Source organism: Gymnodraco acuticeps, unplaced genomic scaffold (genome assembly GCF_902827175.1).
Source record: "Gymnodraco acuticeps unplaced genomic scaffold, fGymAcu1.1, whole genome shotgun sequence".
Taxonomy (NCBI): domain Eukaryota; kingdom Metazoa; phylum Chordata; class Actinopteri; order Perciformes; family Bathydraconidae; genus Gymnodraco; species Gymnodraco acuticeps.
In genome coordinates, this window is record NW_022991959.1 from 346195 (window position 1) to 364152 (window position 17958).

General features: G+C 44.7%; 2 protein-coding genes across 4 annotated transcripts in view; both read right to left on the reverse strand.

Moving 5' to 3' along the window:
• LOC117536011 (chemokine-like protein TAFA-2) overlaps window positions 1-11061 on the reverse strand; it is a 101582-nt gene extending 90521 nt beyond the window's left edge. For both annotated transcript variants that reach the window (XM_034200716.1, XM_034200717.1), the window contains exon 1: window positions 10695-11061. The gene's annotated coding sequence lies outside the window, so the exon portion shown is untranslated. The remainder of the gene's footprint in view (window positions 1-10694) is intronic.
• Window positions 11062-11756: 695 nt separating this feature from the next.
• The window catches only part of etv6 (ETS variant transcription factor 6), a 43512-nt gene continuing 37310 nt past the window's right edge, over window positions 11757-17958 (reverse strand). For both annotated transcript variants that reach the window (XM_034200712.1, XM_034200711.1), the window contains exons 5-8: window positions 15507-16088; window positions 15239-15381; window positions 13873-13973; window positions 11757-12281 (exon numbers count right to left, since the gene is read on the reverse strand). In XM_034200712.1, the coding sequence (XP_034056603.1) occupies window positions 12179-12281; window positions 13873-13973; window positions 15239-15381; window positions 15507-16088 (929 nt within the window). In that variant the 3' untranslated portion in view covers window positions 11757-12178. The remainder of the gene's footprint in view (window positions 12282-13872; window positions 13974-15238; window positions 15382-15506; window positions 16089-17958) is intronic.

The window sequence follows — 17958 nt, forward strand, 5'->3', positions numbered from 1 at the left end:
TCTGGAAATGGGATCATCAAAGAAGTGCTTTAAGTCACTATTAACATGCAGTCTTAGTACTGTGATTCAAGGTCTCCCACCTTCAGCTGTAACGTGGTTCGGTTGCCGTTGTAAATGTTGCGGATTCGGGAGTGTGTGGATGACAGCAGAGAAGATGTGCTTTTTCATTTGTCTTTTAATTGAGTTGAATCCTTGTTGTACTCAGTCCTGTGTTTATTGACTTCTGTTGGTGTTTTTATCAATCACATGATGTGTTACTTGTTATCCATTACCTGGGGGGGTTTGATTTGATCTAAAGTCTGAAGGCCTACAGTCTGAAGCTTGTCAACACGCTGTCAATGACGTAAAGTAATGATAGATCGCTCTCAGTACTCTCGTCTCAAACAGGCGGATAGCCTGCAGATTATTTTGGCATCTATCAAAATGTCGGAAAATGTTTGATGAATAAACCTCTTCCACTAACAGGTAGCTTAGCACAAAGACTGGAAACAGATTACAGCTAACCCGACTCACTCCAAAGACAACAACACCGTACTGCAACACCTCTAAAGCTTAGTAATGCTTATCCTACAACTTCACATATTCCCCTAAATCTCTATAAAACCCATGAGACTAACTCTCGCTGACGGCTGTTCTGTGAAAGGAATAACCGGAAGTTGAATCTTCCCGGCTACTGTAACAGAGAGGTAGCCATCCCATGAAGCACCAGGAGCATCTGGCATCAACCAATCAGCAGAACCAAGTCCTGAGAGGGCAGCGCAGAGGGTCCTGGAGGCTCGCTGGTACTCATTCTGCCACGTTACTGCCCTCTCAATCCATACTGTGAGTGCATCACCTCTGTTTCTCTCCAGCTAGTGTGAAGTAGCTGATAAGGAGCTGCAGAGGCAAGGACGGGAGAAATATATATTCATCACGGCCTCCACTGCTACATCCCATCAGAAATGTATTTCTCTGTCAGACTGCGAGACTGGCAGCTGACTTATTTTATCATGATTTGTAGATAATTATGCTACTCATGTAGATGAAATGTCACCAACCAAGCAAACGTTACCCAGACAGCTGAGCTGAAAGGGCCGGCCTAAATAAAGTCAACATCTCACTTTTTTCCATGCACCAACCCCTCTTTGGGAAATGTCTAGCTCTTTAGCTGCTCAATGCTCCATCATGCTAATTAGCTTGTTGCTAACATTGTCTGTGATGAGACCCGTGAGACTGAACCAAACCAAATTGTGAATGAAAAACTAAACAAGCAGCTGAAATACCCTAAATTACTGAGTGCTGAGGTAAACATTATTTTTCTTTGCAAAGATATTGTATTTTTAATATAAAAATATTGAATTGTGCTGTGAAAAAAGGCTCCACCCTCTGAGGTTCAACTTAACCAATGACATCATTTCTGCTTCTGAGAATTGTTTGCAATACTAACAAGTTTTCTCCAGCCCCCCCCCCCCCCCAATCTGTTTCCTTCTCTCCCTCATATATCCAGCTGTCGCCTGGCAGAATGTAAATGAACGCCTCAGCCTCTGCTGGTGTCAGCCTCTCCTCTCTGCACTCTCATTAGAAGCTACTGTAGCTGACATTTACCAGCCGCTGTGTTGACTGGCTCTTCATGCGGGCCACATGGGTCAAAACAATACACAGTGAACCTCCAACAGCCCACATCTCTTTGGAAAGGAAGGTCGCCAGAGTCTGGAAAAAGCCTGAATGACTTAATCCATACACATTCCGTTCTAAATCACCTGTTGTCTAATTTGTGATTTAGTGTGTCCTTGCTGTGTACATCTGTCAGTTGTCATTGTTAGCACGGAAAGGACAGCATAAGGATTCTGAATGCTTCACAGTTTTATTTGTATCTGCATGGAAATTAAGCTTTGCACAACAACCTGTGTGATTGCACACACTCCCAGTCTGCTCATTGAGAACCACAGTACACTGCACAGTAGCATTTTAAGGAGATAACTCCAATGAGCTTGGATTTGGGGAGCAACTGCCTGGCTGATCCCAGAGCTGCAGGGACGGCTTGAAATTAATAGGATGGCCACAGCTATTTCCTGACTCCTGGTCCTCCTGGGAGCCCGCAGCTCTGTTTTTCTGCGGTGCTCTCATCCTGTTACTAATGCCTGAGTGTGTGTAACCCTTATCTCCACGCTCACGACATGGCCTGATAGGGCTCTGTGTGTAAGCAATTAAAAGAGCTTATTTGCCACATAAGTGGGGGAGAGTGGTCAGATTGAAAGCCACAGGCTGCCAGTATCAGGTCTTTAGGTTACAGCCCCCGGGTCAAATAGCCGGGGGGGCAGAGTGAGCCAAACCAGGCGTGCAGCTCACTGTGTGTGTGTGTGTGTGTGTGTGTGTGTGTGTGTGTGTGTGTGTGTGTGTGTGTGTGTTGTGTGTGTGTGTGTGTGTGTGTGTATGTGTGTGTGTGTGTGTGTGTGTGGCTGAAACTCTGCCAGAAGGAAACACACACACAACACAATCTTTCTGTTTCCCACAAAACCAACATACACCATGGATTCATATTTAACCCTCAACATGAATAAAGAAAGGACACTGTTCTGTGATCACACGCTGTTATATGAAAGCAGCCGAGCACAGATAGAACGTAATATATTTATATTATACCTCCATGTCAAATGAACCAGAATGATTCTCTGTGAAGTCATTCCTATGTGTGCATCAGAGCCTGTTCCCACATCTGATTCCTGACGGGCTGACAGGTGCATATGATCTGATCATACTGTACTCACTCATGAAATACTGTAGTGTATAGGAATAACTTGCTTCAATGTTACAATAAGACCAATCCCCCCTGCAGCCTTCACTTCCTGTTTGCTGATTTGTTACATACTTCGTCACTGTTGACTGACGGCTTCGGGCTTTGTATATTGCACATGTTTTTTATTTTGAAAAGTGTTCCCCCTCCCGTTGTTTCTGTTGCTCCTGATTATGCCTGGTGCCCTGTGCTGTCTCCTCCCCCCTCACCTGTGTCTAATTGGTTGATTAGGGTGTGTGTGTGTTTAGGCTCTGTTTCCCTGTCTGTTAGGAGGCTGGGTAGTGTGTGAGATCCTTGTGGTGACTGTGCTCACGTGAACAGCAGATTGAGGCTGGGTCATAGGTTTGTGAGTAATAAATGCCCACACCGGGTTGTATTTTGGACGTTCTGCCTCCTTGCTTGGTCTGGGCTGCTCAATTGTCAGCGGCACACCCCTTGCTGGTGAACGCAGCCCCAGGCATGAAGTTGAGAAAGCAGTTTATGTTTCTGTAAAATAATGTTTTTGTGGAAGGCTAAGAAATAAATTGCCTGTTTTTCTATTTAAAGAAAACCCTCTCTCCTTGCGATGTTTTATCACCTGCACCTCACACTACAACACTACCTCTTTCATTTGATATGCATAGTCACTTTAAACATATATCAGTGATTCCCACAGCATGTTAATACTTTGGGGTGCCCCCAAAGTATAATGGCTCCCCCCAAAGTATAATTTGTGTGTTTTTTGTTTTTTTTTAACTCAGTGAGCACTCATTTGCATTTGCATTGGTGGCAATGAGTGCTCAGTGAGTAAAAAAAACTTAAAAAACCATAAATTATACTTTGGGGGGAGCCACCCATAAATTATACTTTGGGGGGAGCCATTATACTGGTAAACAGCCTCTATGGGCGCGAGTCCAGACCCACTTTTGGAATCAAATGATGACGTCAGTGGGATTATCTCCTTTATCAACTCCTAAGCATCCCCGGGACAACATCACTTGCCCCGCCCCTAAAAAGGTGTGAATTTGAGCCAATCAAGGACTACTACTACTAGGTCGTCCTTAGACAAGTTTGCCAACGGGTTCGCCAATCCTCACGGTCCTCCATACACCCGGCCAGCTCTGTGGAGCTTTCCACCCCCACATCCTTCCTCAGCACCTCCACGTATGTTGGCGTGGGGCGCCCTCTTGGTCGGTGCCCGTGTGTTGGCTCCCAGAGTACTAACTTGCCAGCTGGAAGTTCCTGGTGTCGATGGCAGTGACCTGCACATTTCAGTTTCCTGGATGCCACCTTGTCACTCAGCCTGGGTAGCCCACCAGGACTAGCCCCGCTCCTAAATGTTTGAGAGATTTCTGAGGAGATTTTTTTTCACGCACCCCCACCCACCCCACCCCGAGTCGTTCCCCCAAAGTATATTTCATTTCTGCGGGAATCACTGTATATACATACTGCTACTTTTTTACCATGGTGTACTATAGCATCTGCTATTTGGTTTTGTATTGAGTTTTTTATTATCAATTACGTGTGCTACTAAGGTATGTTTTATATTTGATCTGCACTATATTTTCTGCTGTTGTAATAATGTAAATGTCCCGTTGCCGGACAAATAAGGGGATTCTGAACCACCACTCATCCAGAATACAGCAGCATGGTGAGCGGCCCTCTGAACGTCTACGCTCCCTGTGTCAGTGTGTCAGTGAGACCGCGAGCAGCCTTAGTCAGCCTCTACTGACGGGGGTCAAGTAAGGATCGGAGGATGTAGAGTGAAGAACAGCAGGTCTGCACCGGGAGGAGGTCAGGGTTCAAACAGAACCAGGACTCTCTTAGGTCCACAGTATGTGTCCCGCGGAACCCAACTTATTGTGTGCAATGTGACATGTATTCATTTACATACATTAGCTACTTAACAGACGTAAGGTTTGTAAGCTCCTTATTTTGCATCCCTATCTGGGAATAATAATTCATTCATTCATTAATAACATACTGTTTTAAACTAGTCCAGATCTTATCGTAAACCTATACTAGTGTAAGAAAGCCGCTATAGCTCAGGGGTTGATTCCTGATCTACCAATCAGAAGGTCAGTGGTTTGATCCCTCCCCCTGCAGCCAACATGTCTAAAAGTCATTGGGCAAGGTCAATACCTCCAAATTGCCTCTGTAGGTAAAATCAATGACATACTACATCACATTCCTAACCCTGCGGTTTTCCTCTAACTAACCGAGTTGTTACACTTGTGTCACAGATGTAATGTTACGTTGTGTTGACCATGTTCCAATGTGATCTCAAAAGGTCTAACAGATACCGTGTGCATGGCGTCAGTCTGTGATGAGCTGGGCCTCTCTGCCCAGGTGGTGCCAGAGATACTCACAGAACAGCCAACTAAATATTCTGCCACACATTGACTTTATATGTATATTCTGAGATGCTTATATGTTATGTTTCTTTATTTTTTAAATATTCTTACATTTTACCAAAATGTGGGATCATAAAGCATATCTTATCTATGATTTCCTAAATGAACTAGGTCATAACTATTGTGTTTGAATCCTGTTTTTCACTCCTGGTTTCTGAGGGTTGTCCTGACAAAGCATGACATGACATCATGATGCGTGTGTGTGAGAGGCACGGTGTGCTGTGCGAAGACGCAGTAACGGAGAACCCTGCGACCTTGGCGCGACCTGAACAAACTGTAATGACTTGTGAACTTTGCCGGGCTCAGTTCTGTTGTGGTTCTCAGAGTGCTGAGAGCTGGTAAACAGGATATTGAGTCCCAGATGGGTTTGGCTCACATCATGAAAGAACTGACGGCCCACAGCTCTGCACAAACCGGCAGCCATCGAAATGAGATGGAGGGGAGGGGATGGGTGTGAGAGGAGGGGTGGTGGGGGGAGAGGGACGAGAGATGTTTCTGCGAAGTGTGTGTTGGTGTGTTCGGCGGCTTTTGGGGACTGGACTTATCCTCCGTGACGGCGCATGGCCACACAGGAAGAAGCTGCAGGAGAGATAACATGGGGGGCGGGGGTAATCCCTCTCAATGTTTTATCCACACTGAATTGTGTTAATGTATGTTAACAGATTTCACATAACTGTATAATGTTAGTTGAAAAGTTGAACCTCGTTTTTTTTTCAACTTGTATTAATGATTTTTTTCAGTGCAGTTTCTCTCCTGTTCTCTCTTCTCCTTTCCTTCCATCTGCATTCAAACAGTATCTCAGCTGACTGAAGTGTGGATGAGGGTGCAGTACAGCGTGATCACGCACTACACAGACTGGGGTGTCCCTGCAGAGGAGGATTCTGAGACAGCAAGACATGTAGACCTCCAAAGCATCTGCTAAGAAAGCAGAACTCCATGTCAAATGTTTAGAGCAACGTTTCCTCTCATTGGTGAAAGAAGTATTACATATATGTGAGCCTGGGTTATCCTTTGGGAATGGTATGGAATCTGGGGAATTAAGAACATGTTGGAGTGAACCACTCTGTTGGTCCAACATCAGTTTGTGTTAAATGCCAATGTAGAGCAGTGGCTCAGTCAGTAGGGGCTTGGACTGTGAGCCGTAGGGTCGCCGGTTCAAGTCCCCGACCAGACCTGTATTATCGTGGACTGCTACTTGGAGAGGTCCTAGTTCACCTCCTTGGCTCTGCCGTGGTGCCCTTGAGCAAGGCACCGGACACCCCCCCCCCCCCCCACTCCCATTGCTCCTGGTACTAGGATGAGTTAGAAGCAGAGAACACATGTCACTGTGTGTGCTGTGTGCTCTGCATGTGTGACCATTGAAGAGGGTTTCATCCCTCCCATTCTATCTATATATTTGTTTCTATTGGTGGAGTGTGTGTGATGGATGTGTGTGTGACTTTCATAGATTCAGATTCTGTTGAATTAGGGCCGTACAGAGTATTTTGTAGGTTTGAACTTCATTTCTAGCATTCACATTTTAATTAACATTAGATTATGCGCAGCATGTCTATTAAATAGATCTGTGTACCTGCTGCTATGCTACACAAACAAAATGCCTCAGGACATCACTGCAGATCAATGCGAGGCAGCCGGCGAGCGAGGCGCCGAGGTCATGTGACCCTTGGGAGAAAAGGTGACATTGGCTGATCCGTCGCTGCTGGCCAGACAGCCGGTGTTATGCCGTAGGTTGAAGCCCTGCCGTGGATTGAAGCCCTGTTCGCGGGGACGCGCAAAAGTGACGTTATCGCCTGTATTGAGCTTTCGCCGTTTTCTAAGCTTTTTTCTCTCTTTTGAGTGATATATCAGATTAAACAGCAAACGGCTGAATAAATAATGTGCATACAATTGCGAGGAGGCTCGTTTTAAGGACACTTTTCAGATCTGTCACAATCTTCGTATTGGAATACACTTACGTTTTTGAGTGCAGTCACTCTGTTATATTCCTCCTTCCTACAGAACAGACAATGACAGGATAATATGTGATTTGTCAGTATAGTCCTATTTCTTAAAACCTTCTCTGTTGTTTAAGTGTCTGATAACCACGAATAGTAAGCAATGATATAACCGTAATGATATCACATGATCATGTCAGACACTGTGTTATTTTCAATCAAGCCTACAAGATAATGTGTTCAAACTGGCTTCACTCACTTGAATTGCTCCTTTGAATATCATTGTTATATATCCCTACTCAACACATGTTTGCATTGTAATGCCACTCCTATTTTTTTTTTTAAATTGTATTTTAAGGTGACATTGAATGCTTTGAAAGGTGCCCTAAAATAAAGTGTATTATTGATCTTATATCTGTGCCTCTATTACATTACATTTCATTTTCTATCACACTATTAATGTTCCTTATTTTAGACTAGGTTAATCCTGGTGTCAATAGGGAAGATCTGCACTGTTATACATAACATGTTCAGAGCAGGTATTTCTCCTGCCGGATTTGGAACCCCCCCCCCCTATATCTTTCTCCAGGATAGTCACAGACTCACCAAAATCATACTGTTGTTTGCTGTTCCCCTCTAGTTTGTGCTCACAAAAGCATTTCACTCTGGGCCCTGCAGGTGAAAAACTAAAGAGGAGGTTCAAAATCCGGCAGCACCAACACCTGATCTGCCGGATTTTGAAGCCCCTCTTTAGTTTTTGACCTTTCGACATTCGACCAGGAAGACACAACCTTGAAGAAAACAAAATCATATAAGTACATCAGGTTTCATAGAGCCAAACATTTCAAGTGCTACTCAACTGGCTTTAGGTAAGCCAGTCCTTTATTAGTATATAAGTGCTTCGTTAATAGTTCTAACGCTCGAAGTGGAGTCGAAAGAGATGAGTTTTCAGTCTGCGCCGGAAGATGTGCAAGCTATCTGCCATCCTGATGTCAATGGGGAGCTCATTCCACCATCTTGGAGCCAGGATAGCAAACCCACGTGTTTTTGCCGATGGGAACTTGGGTCCCCCTCGCAGCGAGGGCGCAGCGAGTCGTTTGGCTGATGCAGAGCGTAGTGCACGCGCTGGGGTGTACGGTTTAACCATGTTCTGGATGTACGAAGGGCCAGATCCATTCGCAGCATGGTAAGCAAGTACCAGTGTCTTGAAGTGGATTCTAGCAGTTACCGGAAGCCAGTGAAGGGAGCGGAGGAGCGGAGTGGTGTGGGAGAATTTAGGAAGGTTGAAGACCAGACGAGCCGCTGCATTCTGGATGAGCTGCAGAGGTCGGATGGCACATGCAGGTAGACCAGCCAGGAGGGAGTTGCAGTAGTCTAGGCGTGAGATGACGAGAGCCTGGACCAGAACCTGCGTCGCTTTCTGTGTCAGCTGGGGACGTTGTAAAGCGTGTATCTGCAGCAGCAGGTTGTAGCAGCGATGTTTGCAGTGAAGGACAGGTTGTTATCTAGGGTCACACCCAGATTCCTTGCAGTCTGAGTCGGGGAAACAACAGAGGTGCCGATGTTGATTGTTAGGTCAAGAGTGGGACAATATTTTCCCGGAAGGAAGAGCAGCTCAGTCTTGTCAAGGTTGAGTTTGAGGTGATGAGCAGACATCCACTGAGAGATGTCAGCTAGACAAGCAGAGATGCGTGCGACGACCTGGGTCTCTGAGCGGGTCTGACCGATCCCGAACATTTTTGATCGAAAAAGCCTATATAAATAATTACAATATAGTGATGTTCCCTCAGTGTTTAATTTATTAACTCCTTCGTGGTATGCATTACAACAAACTAAGGATATTTTCACTTTATGCATGAAAAAAAATAACATAACACTTTTATAAAACAGATTTTTCCAAGGAGTTTTTCAATTTAAGTAATATTTTATTGTTGTGAAAAACTATAAAATACAATACACACATTTGATTTATATGAGGACCCCTTGGTGGTTCTAGGAATGTTTTATATAAAATTGTGTTTTCTATTTAACTTATTTTACTAAGATTATTTTTTTAATTAACCTTTTTTTTTTTTTAATCTCACGTACCCCCTGCAGTACCCCAACGTACCCCCAGGGGTCCGCGTACCCCCATTTGAGAATCACTTCTCTAAAGGTTCACAAGATATGTCGGAGGGCTCATGAGAGGACACACAGGATATCATATACAAATGAAAACGAGATCTAAACTATTTGATTTGTCTAACTGAGGGGCCACCGCTCTCTGTGTAAGTGATTCTTTTTGTTGTATCTTTCTAGTCTTTATTAAACAAGACCATGCAACACACATATCTTAAAATGAGGACACATGATTTATGCCAGTATCAAGTTCAATTTCATCTGCAGCGGGCAGGAACACACAATCACTAGACACCCGTCACATCTAAACACACACACACACACACACACACACACACACACACACACACACACACACACACACACACACACACACACACACACACACACACACACACACACACACAACCAGTACAAATGTACAATTATTCATTATAAGTAAAACCTGAGTCACGGTCATGATGTCAACATGAATAGGAACTAAATATCTTCTTATTTTCTGTATAATGGGAAAATAATGAAAGTCTTTGTAACATTTTTAGCTAATCTTAAAAGCAAAACTATGGAAGACGATTGTGGCCAGACATAAGGGGGGAAATAAATCAGAGGGGGAAGTTGTTATCTTTTTACATCTCTTGTTTTTTTGGCCTTAAGAGAATACATTTGAAATATAGATATGTTGGAAATAAATAAAACTATTATCACTATTATAACGTATACACGTTGACCTCTGTTGTAAACATTTTAACTTTATTCTCAAAATGCAAAAAACTCCTCTCAAAATGTTTGAGTTGAACCACCGCGTGGCAGGGGAAAGAGGAGGAAGCTAATGTGACGAAGAAGAGGCCTCAGAGTTCATCCTCAGAGGTCAAATCCTCCCTGAATATTAGCGGAGAACACTTCCTGACAGCAGTCTGCTACTCACTGTACTTCTGCTGAGTTGAATCAAAAGAGAGATATTTGAATCCAAAACACCAGTGGGTGTTTATCTAGCGTCCAAGGACTTCATTAAAACAGTCGGAGGACTTCATTGTTGGTGAAATAAAGTCCATGTAACTGGTTGTCTTACTGAAAAACTGTACTTAACTTAAGTGAACTAAAATACTGTTGGTGTCACACAGGATGATGGATGGTGATGTTTCTAAGAGGGGAAGCTTAGCACATTTATAAATCATGATATCAAGTAAAGTCTGAAATCACCTGAGACTGCAGCTGTCTGTCAGTGGGAGAGAGTGCATTTATATGTAATAAGTTCAACTGTTTTAATAACAATCCGTTACAACAAAAATGAAAAATATATGCGTGCTTCACCAGGTGAATGTGAGTGACGGAGGGACATCTGCTCTAATTGTCAGGTGTTACCCTCCAGATGGAGACTGATGCGCTGCGAAATAAAGCACGTGCAAGGAATGAGTTTCTTTCAGGAACTCCTAACAGAGAATACCCTCGCGCCGGGGTCGCGTGCATGTCTCTTACCTGTAATTGTCCCACTCCCGTCCCGCACCTGAACGCCTCTCACAGCATCGGGGGGGCTGCTACAATCCACGGGAAGGTCCGGGAGACATTTGGTCCTGGATTTGTGGGAAAATTCGGGAGTGGTGCCTCTTTCTTTGAGGAGGAAATCAAAGGGCTCTGTCAGAATCAGACACGAGAAACAGCGTGGACATGTCCGCGGGTCTCGTGCATCCACACCTCGCGCCTGTCTACCGGTGTGTCCCCCAACAGCTGCTGACTCTCTGTACCTCAGCTTCAGTGTGTGGTCAGCCGGAGATGAAATAATAATGTCTCAGAGACGCTCCTCTCTGTACAGCGCGCGCTCCGCCGCCTCGCTCCGTCTGCCCGCTCCAAGTCTCGCGCGCTAACTTTATGAGACTCTGGATCGCAGCGCCGCTACGCAGTCGCTCCCGCCTTAAAGTAATCTGATTACTGTCAATGACTCATGTGAGTTAGGGTATAACATGTTTTCACAAGGACTGACACTGACACAAGTTGGCGTTGTTTCCGTTATCCCCTGCAAATGAATGAAGATCAATCATAATGACATTTGATATGATAACGAGAATACAAAAAAACGAGTGATGGTATGGTGTTCACAAACTACATAATCATAAGACTTTAAGGCTCTGTTTTAAGAACAAATTAATAAATCACAAAACACAATAATACCAGAGACACACTCCCTCATTCAGGAAGTGGTACAGCAACATGTTGTATTAAAGTCCAGCTGCTGGGATACAATCAGTGAATTATGTATCTGAAATTGCAATTAAGTGATCATTTGACATAGGATGAGCAATTCTACCTGAAGCAAGTCATTCCCAAAATGACTTGTTTACATCTTCCAGTGTTTAGAGCAGCAGCATGATGATGACAGCAGACTCCTCTCACTGACAGTGCAGTACTGCCTCCCTGTGGACACTTCCGGTTTTACACCAGCCTGTTCCTGACACCTTCCTGAAGAGGAACAGGACACACTGGAAAAGGGTGGTCATTAACCTTCAGTAACATTTAAACATACTCCACTCTAAGAGAACATAGTTTAATCAAAAATGTTTATTCCATTGTGAAAACATTCCTGTCACACACGCACACACCCAATTGTCTTTTTACAAACAGCAACAATTCCTTTATAATGCAGGTGAGGAGACATTAAAATCATCAAAGTGACAGAAGCTCAGAGTGATTGGCTTTTGCAGTTCATTTGGAAATAAAGGGGAACACGTAGAAAGTCTCTCAGCTCTATCCATCAGGAAATCACAACACATGATGCCCTTTTATTTATTAACTCTGGAAAATATTCTCCTAAGGCAATGAAGAGAAACAGTTGAGTCTTTCTGAGTGTGACTGATAGAGCGAGCGTCCACGCGCTGCAGGTTCAGCGGCGATTGTTCACGCTGCTTCTGAAAGGCATCAGCGGCTGTAGTAGTAATAAGTTCATAAACTCCATTTCCCAGAGTTCCTCAGCACTCCTCTTTGATGTAGATTTGTTCGTCTGTGTCTGACTCCAGGTGCTCCAGCCGCTCCGTCTGTCCGTTCATGATCTCATCGGGGGTCTTCATGAACCTGAGGGACGCCACACAGAAACGACGGCTCATTTACCCACATTGATGCTGTAAACTACAGTGATGCAAACACAGGTATGGTGAAAAAAGAGCGTAATATACCATCTGACAAAGGCCTGTGCTATAATGCTACAATTAACTGTTGTGTGTGTGTGTGTGTGTGTGTGTGTGTGTGTGTGTGTGTGTGTGTGTGTGTGTGTGTGTGTGTGTGTGTGTGTGTGTGTGTGTGTGTGTGTGTGTGTGTGTGTGTGTGTGCACTCCGACAGCATTTAGCAATACATCGAGATTAAGATGAAACTAACTTCTTATGGGAACACCCGCATATACCTATGGAGTTAGCCAGATTTGTGTAAATTACTGTTCATGGTCATTTGAAAACAAATGCCGGTGTCGGACAGACACAAACACACCGAACACACAGAGCTGAGCTGAGTACATACACACACACACACATCATGCGCCTTGGGGACTGGACATCTCCTTCATAAAACTAATAAAAGGGGGAGTAATCGGGCAGTTTGATGTGTGTAGATGTGTGTAGAGATGTGTGTGGTTAACACGTAGCAGCCTGCAGTCACTCGCTGTTCTGATGAAGGTAAACACAGCGAAGGCGGTGCGTAAAAAGGCACCGCTCTCGGCGCGCTGGTGCTGCACTTCTCAGAGGCGGAGTATACGTCCCGCTGCCTCCTGATGCTGCAGCCATTTCATGAAGTGAAGGAGGTTTTCCTTCTATAAAACAGCTGTGGCAGCAGATACCGTGATAGATCAAAGCAGACTGGTTTACAGACTCTCCTGTTTTGCCAATCCGGTGCTTAAACAAATAGCTCTACACCCCTGGCCGACATGTTCTTAAAATGAAGTCTGAGTTTGAAATATATCTCAAATAATGTATTTGCATTTCCCCACATAAACATAACAGTCTGCAATCAAACGGTTGTCTGCTGTGCGCTCCTCTTCCAACTTGGCGCACCGGTAACTTTCTCGTGCGCACGAGAGGCTGAGACCAGGCTGAGCCGCCGAATCCCTCGGAACATCATAAAAGCCATTTTCAACGGTTTTCTGGTGAAAGATGAACTAGGCTACTGGATGAAATAATATGACTGGGATAGGTGCAAAAATTAAACACTTTTTAAAAAAAATATTATGATAAAATATTTTTATATATTTATAATTCTGCAAATATTAAGATAAACTCACAGCTATTTCGCAGCCCGGCAGTAACACCTGCCTAGAGCGGGGGTTGGGAACCCCTGCTCTAGTCTACACTCCTTTCAGACATATACCACGTGAAGACACGTTACGCTCGTGTTGTGTTCAAGGAACCTGTCCTTGGCCAGGAAAAACAGGCACTCACTTGTTTAATTATTATTATATTATCTAGATTTCTTCTTCTTTTTTGAAGTGAGAAGTTGCCCGTCAGTCGGACGGACGGACTGACCCCACCCCCCCCAAAACGAAAACTCTTCGGTTCTCCACGAATTACACAAGTCACCCAAGTCAGCATTAAAAAAGCGGGAGGCGCGGAAAAGCGACTAATTTGCATCACTGAAACTAGACAAACTGATGATGGTTCCGTCTTTAAGAGGCTTTACCTGAACAGAAGTCTTTGTCCGGGCTCTTTCCTGATGATGTTCAGTTTGTAGTAGTGTCTCAGTGCTCGCGACATCTTCTCGTACGTCATGTTGGTCCTGTTCTGTTAGGGGGAAGACAACAGCAGTGTTTAATAATATTAATAATGAGATGCAAAATTCGATTTTTCTTAATGAGCTTTCTGTCATTTAAAGCTGTCACATGGGGGCAGACCTTTCATTTGACATGATAGATCAATTCTGCTCACCCAGAAATACCTCTCACCTGCAGTGATACTCATCAGTCAGTCTTCTCTCTAAAACGATGAGAAAGGGTAGCACTGGGTGCTAGATCAAAATACATGTAACCTCTTTCCAGAGACCAGTTACCTAAGATATTTGCTTTCTGCGCATTGATGTGGTAGAAAGAAAATAGTTTGTACATAAACTGCTCCCAACAATGTCTGTGCAATATGTTGAATAACAGGGTCAAGGCTTCTGAAGCCATCTGACTCCATTATATTATATATCTCCAAAACACCAAAAACAACCTAGATACATGAAAACTATTTGTTGTTTATTTTGGGGTAAACTGTCCGTTAAATATAGGACAGTTTGATCAGTGCAGCCTTCTATTACGGTTAAAGTCATTTTGAAGTGTGTTCTACCGATACTAGTTTCAACAAATTCCCTAAAAAGCAACGTCAACTTCCAAGGTGTTTATCAGGAAGACTTACATCATGACGCTGATAATAAAAGCCATATCTTGTTCAGCTCAAGCATACAGTCTGTGCTCCTGTCAATGCATGGCCTCATCCAGTGGCAACATTCATATTATATTATTATATATATTATACGGCTCTGAAAAAACCCGCTCCAGCCAGGTAAGTTCTGCAGAACAATCACCAGAACTCTCTATCAAGCCTCACAGTGTGTGTGTGTGTGTGTGTGTGTGTGTGTGTGTGTGTGTGTGTGTGTGTGTGTGTGTGTGTATGTGTGTGGTGTGTGTGTGTCCTAGCATTACTATACTTGTGGGGACCTAAATCTGTCTACACAGTCACGTGTGGGGACTCGCCTCCCTTATGGGGACAAAATGGAGGTCCCCATAAGGGGAATCATTAATTTTAGGGTGAAGACTTGGTTAGGTTTAGGGTTAGGGTAAGGTTAAGGGTTAGGCATGAGTTGGTTATGGTTAAGGTCAGGATAAGTCTCCAGGAAATGCATGTAAGTCAATGTAATGTCCCCTGAAGTGATGTATACATGGTATGTGTGTGTGTGTGTGTGTGTGTGTGTGTGTGTGTGTGTGTGTGTGTGTGTGTGTGTGTGTGTGTGTGTGTGTGTGTGTGTGTGTGTGTGTGTGTGTGTGTGTTGTGTGCGTGTGTGTGTGTACCTTGTGGTTCCCCCACAGCCTGGCAAGGCCGTTGGGGTCCATGATGCGGAACACCTTGCTCTCCGTGTCCTCCCAGCGGATGTAGTTCTCGTACCGGCTGTTGGACAGGAGCTGGTAGACGTAGTCCCACAGCAGCCTGCAGTCTGAGGACACACAACGTCTTTACCCACCATGCTTTGCGGTAAGTGATAAGTGAATGGGGTCTGAAGTGTCTCCTCACATGTGTCTGGAGAAATAGCAGCTTTGACCTTTGACAGGTAAATCTCACCTGCGATGCGTCCAATGGGGATCTGCTGCTCCTCGGGGGGGGACACGGGCATGATGACGTGGTTCCTGTAGAGCGCCTCCTCCTGTAGGAGCTGCTGCTGGGACAGAGACATCTGAGGGTGGAGGCTGTGCCCCTTCAGCTCCCGCCCGTTCTCCAGCGGCGCATGAGACGGGGGTCCGCGGATGTGCCTGAAGTCCATGGCGGCCCCCCCGCCGCTCCTGCTGGGGCTGAGCAGCAGGGGGTTCATGATGGCGCTGGGAATGAGCTGGATGACGCGAGGAGGGCCCGCCTCCTGGCCCCCGGGGCTGCCTGGGCAGGGGTCTCGGGGCGTGACGCAGCGGCCGTTGGGGGCAGCGGGGGACACTGACAGGGGGTACATCTCCTCCTGGGGGTGGTGGTTGCTGTCGGGCAGCTGAGAGAAGGTCTGCAGGTGGTCATCTGTGGCTGTGCGGGGGGGGTGGGGCTCCGGAGGGGACCGCCTGGGAGTCTGAAGGTGGGGGGAGCGTGCGCGGTGGCGCAGCTCGATGGTTGGGGGGTGCTGGGGGAGGGGCTCTGAGCCACGAGGCGCCCGTCGTACCGTGTCTGAGGAGAACATCACAACACAAGGTTAACACAGCAGCAGCTCACACACTGACAGTCAGTGGTGAAGTTTCTGTTGAGCAATATTCTTATCCTTGGTTTATTTTATACACAGTCCAAGATTGGTAAAGTGATTCATTACTGTTGTGTATTTCATAATGAGCAGCCTACAGGTACATGAGAAATAGGAATGGACCAACAAATATAATTTAAAAATAGTTAAAAAGTTAAACCCTAACTCTTTGATGCTTTTACTTTATTTTTTAATTATACATTTTATTTGTGAATGTTGTGTTTGCTTCTTGATGTGTCCTTTGAGTTGATGGTGAATATATAAAGCCATGATGTTTTGTGCCTGGCATTATATTAGACAGTGTGTGATGAAAGAGGCAGGGCAGAAGGGGGCAGCAGAGAGCTGGGCCTTCAGAGTGCTACAGGCCTGCCTCTGCTTGAACCCAGGTTCAGGTGGCACTCCCACCCCCCCCCCCTCTGAAAATACATCCCCCCCACCTTCACCGGCTCTAGTCTTCTTTTCAGTGAAATTAACTTGATGTTTTTTTTATTTTGGACGTCACATCTGCTCTAGGAAATGATGATTTGTGTGTGTATAGTTTCTCTGTGTTTGCTCTGCAGGTGTGCGCACAGTGATCACATGCTGGCTGTCAGCAGTGGTGGAATGTTACTAAGTACATTTACTCAAGTACTGTGTATAAGTACAAATGTAGGTACTTTCACATTATGCTACTTTATATTTTTATTCCATCACATTTTGTAGGCAAATATTCCCTACTTTAACCAAGAGCAACATTGAAGTAATGAAGACATTGATTTATCAATACCTATAGTAAAATAATGTCAAATGTATGATTAAATGGATCACGGTGCTTATTAAGCATTTTACAACATATACCATAACATGCCAAAGTGATTTTTTTGTACGTTCAACACTATAATAATCAAAAGGAGAAATATGAACGTTACTTTATCACTGATAAAATAAAGTCAACATTTCAGAGTTTACTGAGCTGTGTGGGGTTTCTTAAACCTTTGGGGATGTTGACAACAATACGTTTCACTTTACATTACATGTTACTTGTTAGATGCTTTTATCCAAAGCGACTTACATACTCAGTACTGTGGACAATCCCCACAGGAGCAATTTGGGGTGAAGTGTCTCAGGGACACAACGACATGCTGACTGCAGTGGGGTTTGAACCTGATCCCAACACCAAGGCTCTATCCACTGCGCCACATGCCTCCCCACTTTACTTTTTTATTTCAGTTCCCTCCTAATGAAGATAATATTTTTCTCTTGTTCATAAAGCATTTCAACACCATCAGAGCACGGTGCAAAGTCTCTAGATGTCTTCCAGTAGTCCTCTGTACAGAGAACTGTAGTTTCCTCCCAGCAGACGCACATTAAGAACATCCTCTGGTGCGTCATTAATACGTCTGATAGTATCAGTGCAGTCAGCTTCTCTTGAAGCCCGGTTGTCTTTTCCTAAGTCCTTTTGAATTCTCCTATCCACTATTCCTTAACCCTGTGACGTTTCACACAGAGGTCAAGGAATAGTGGATAGGGAAAGACGATAGGAGCTGATTTTTGGACAATTCGACCTCTTAGTGACCTGGGTGTCACTAATACTCTGCAGGTTAGTGTGAGAACCGGATCACATTATCTGTGGAGTTTCAGGAAGGGTTCTTGGGTTGAGTTGCCAGTGATTCCTTGAATCACAGGCACTGTTTAACCCGTCTGCAGAGAGGCACTCAAAGCATGAAGACGGCAGTGAGAAATAGTTGGTGGAGCTCCTTTAAACAGCGCTGCACTTCCTTGTGGAGCAGGTTTTACTGCCAACAGGTGGAGATACTGCTC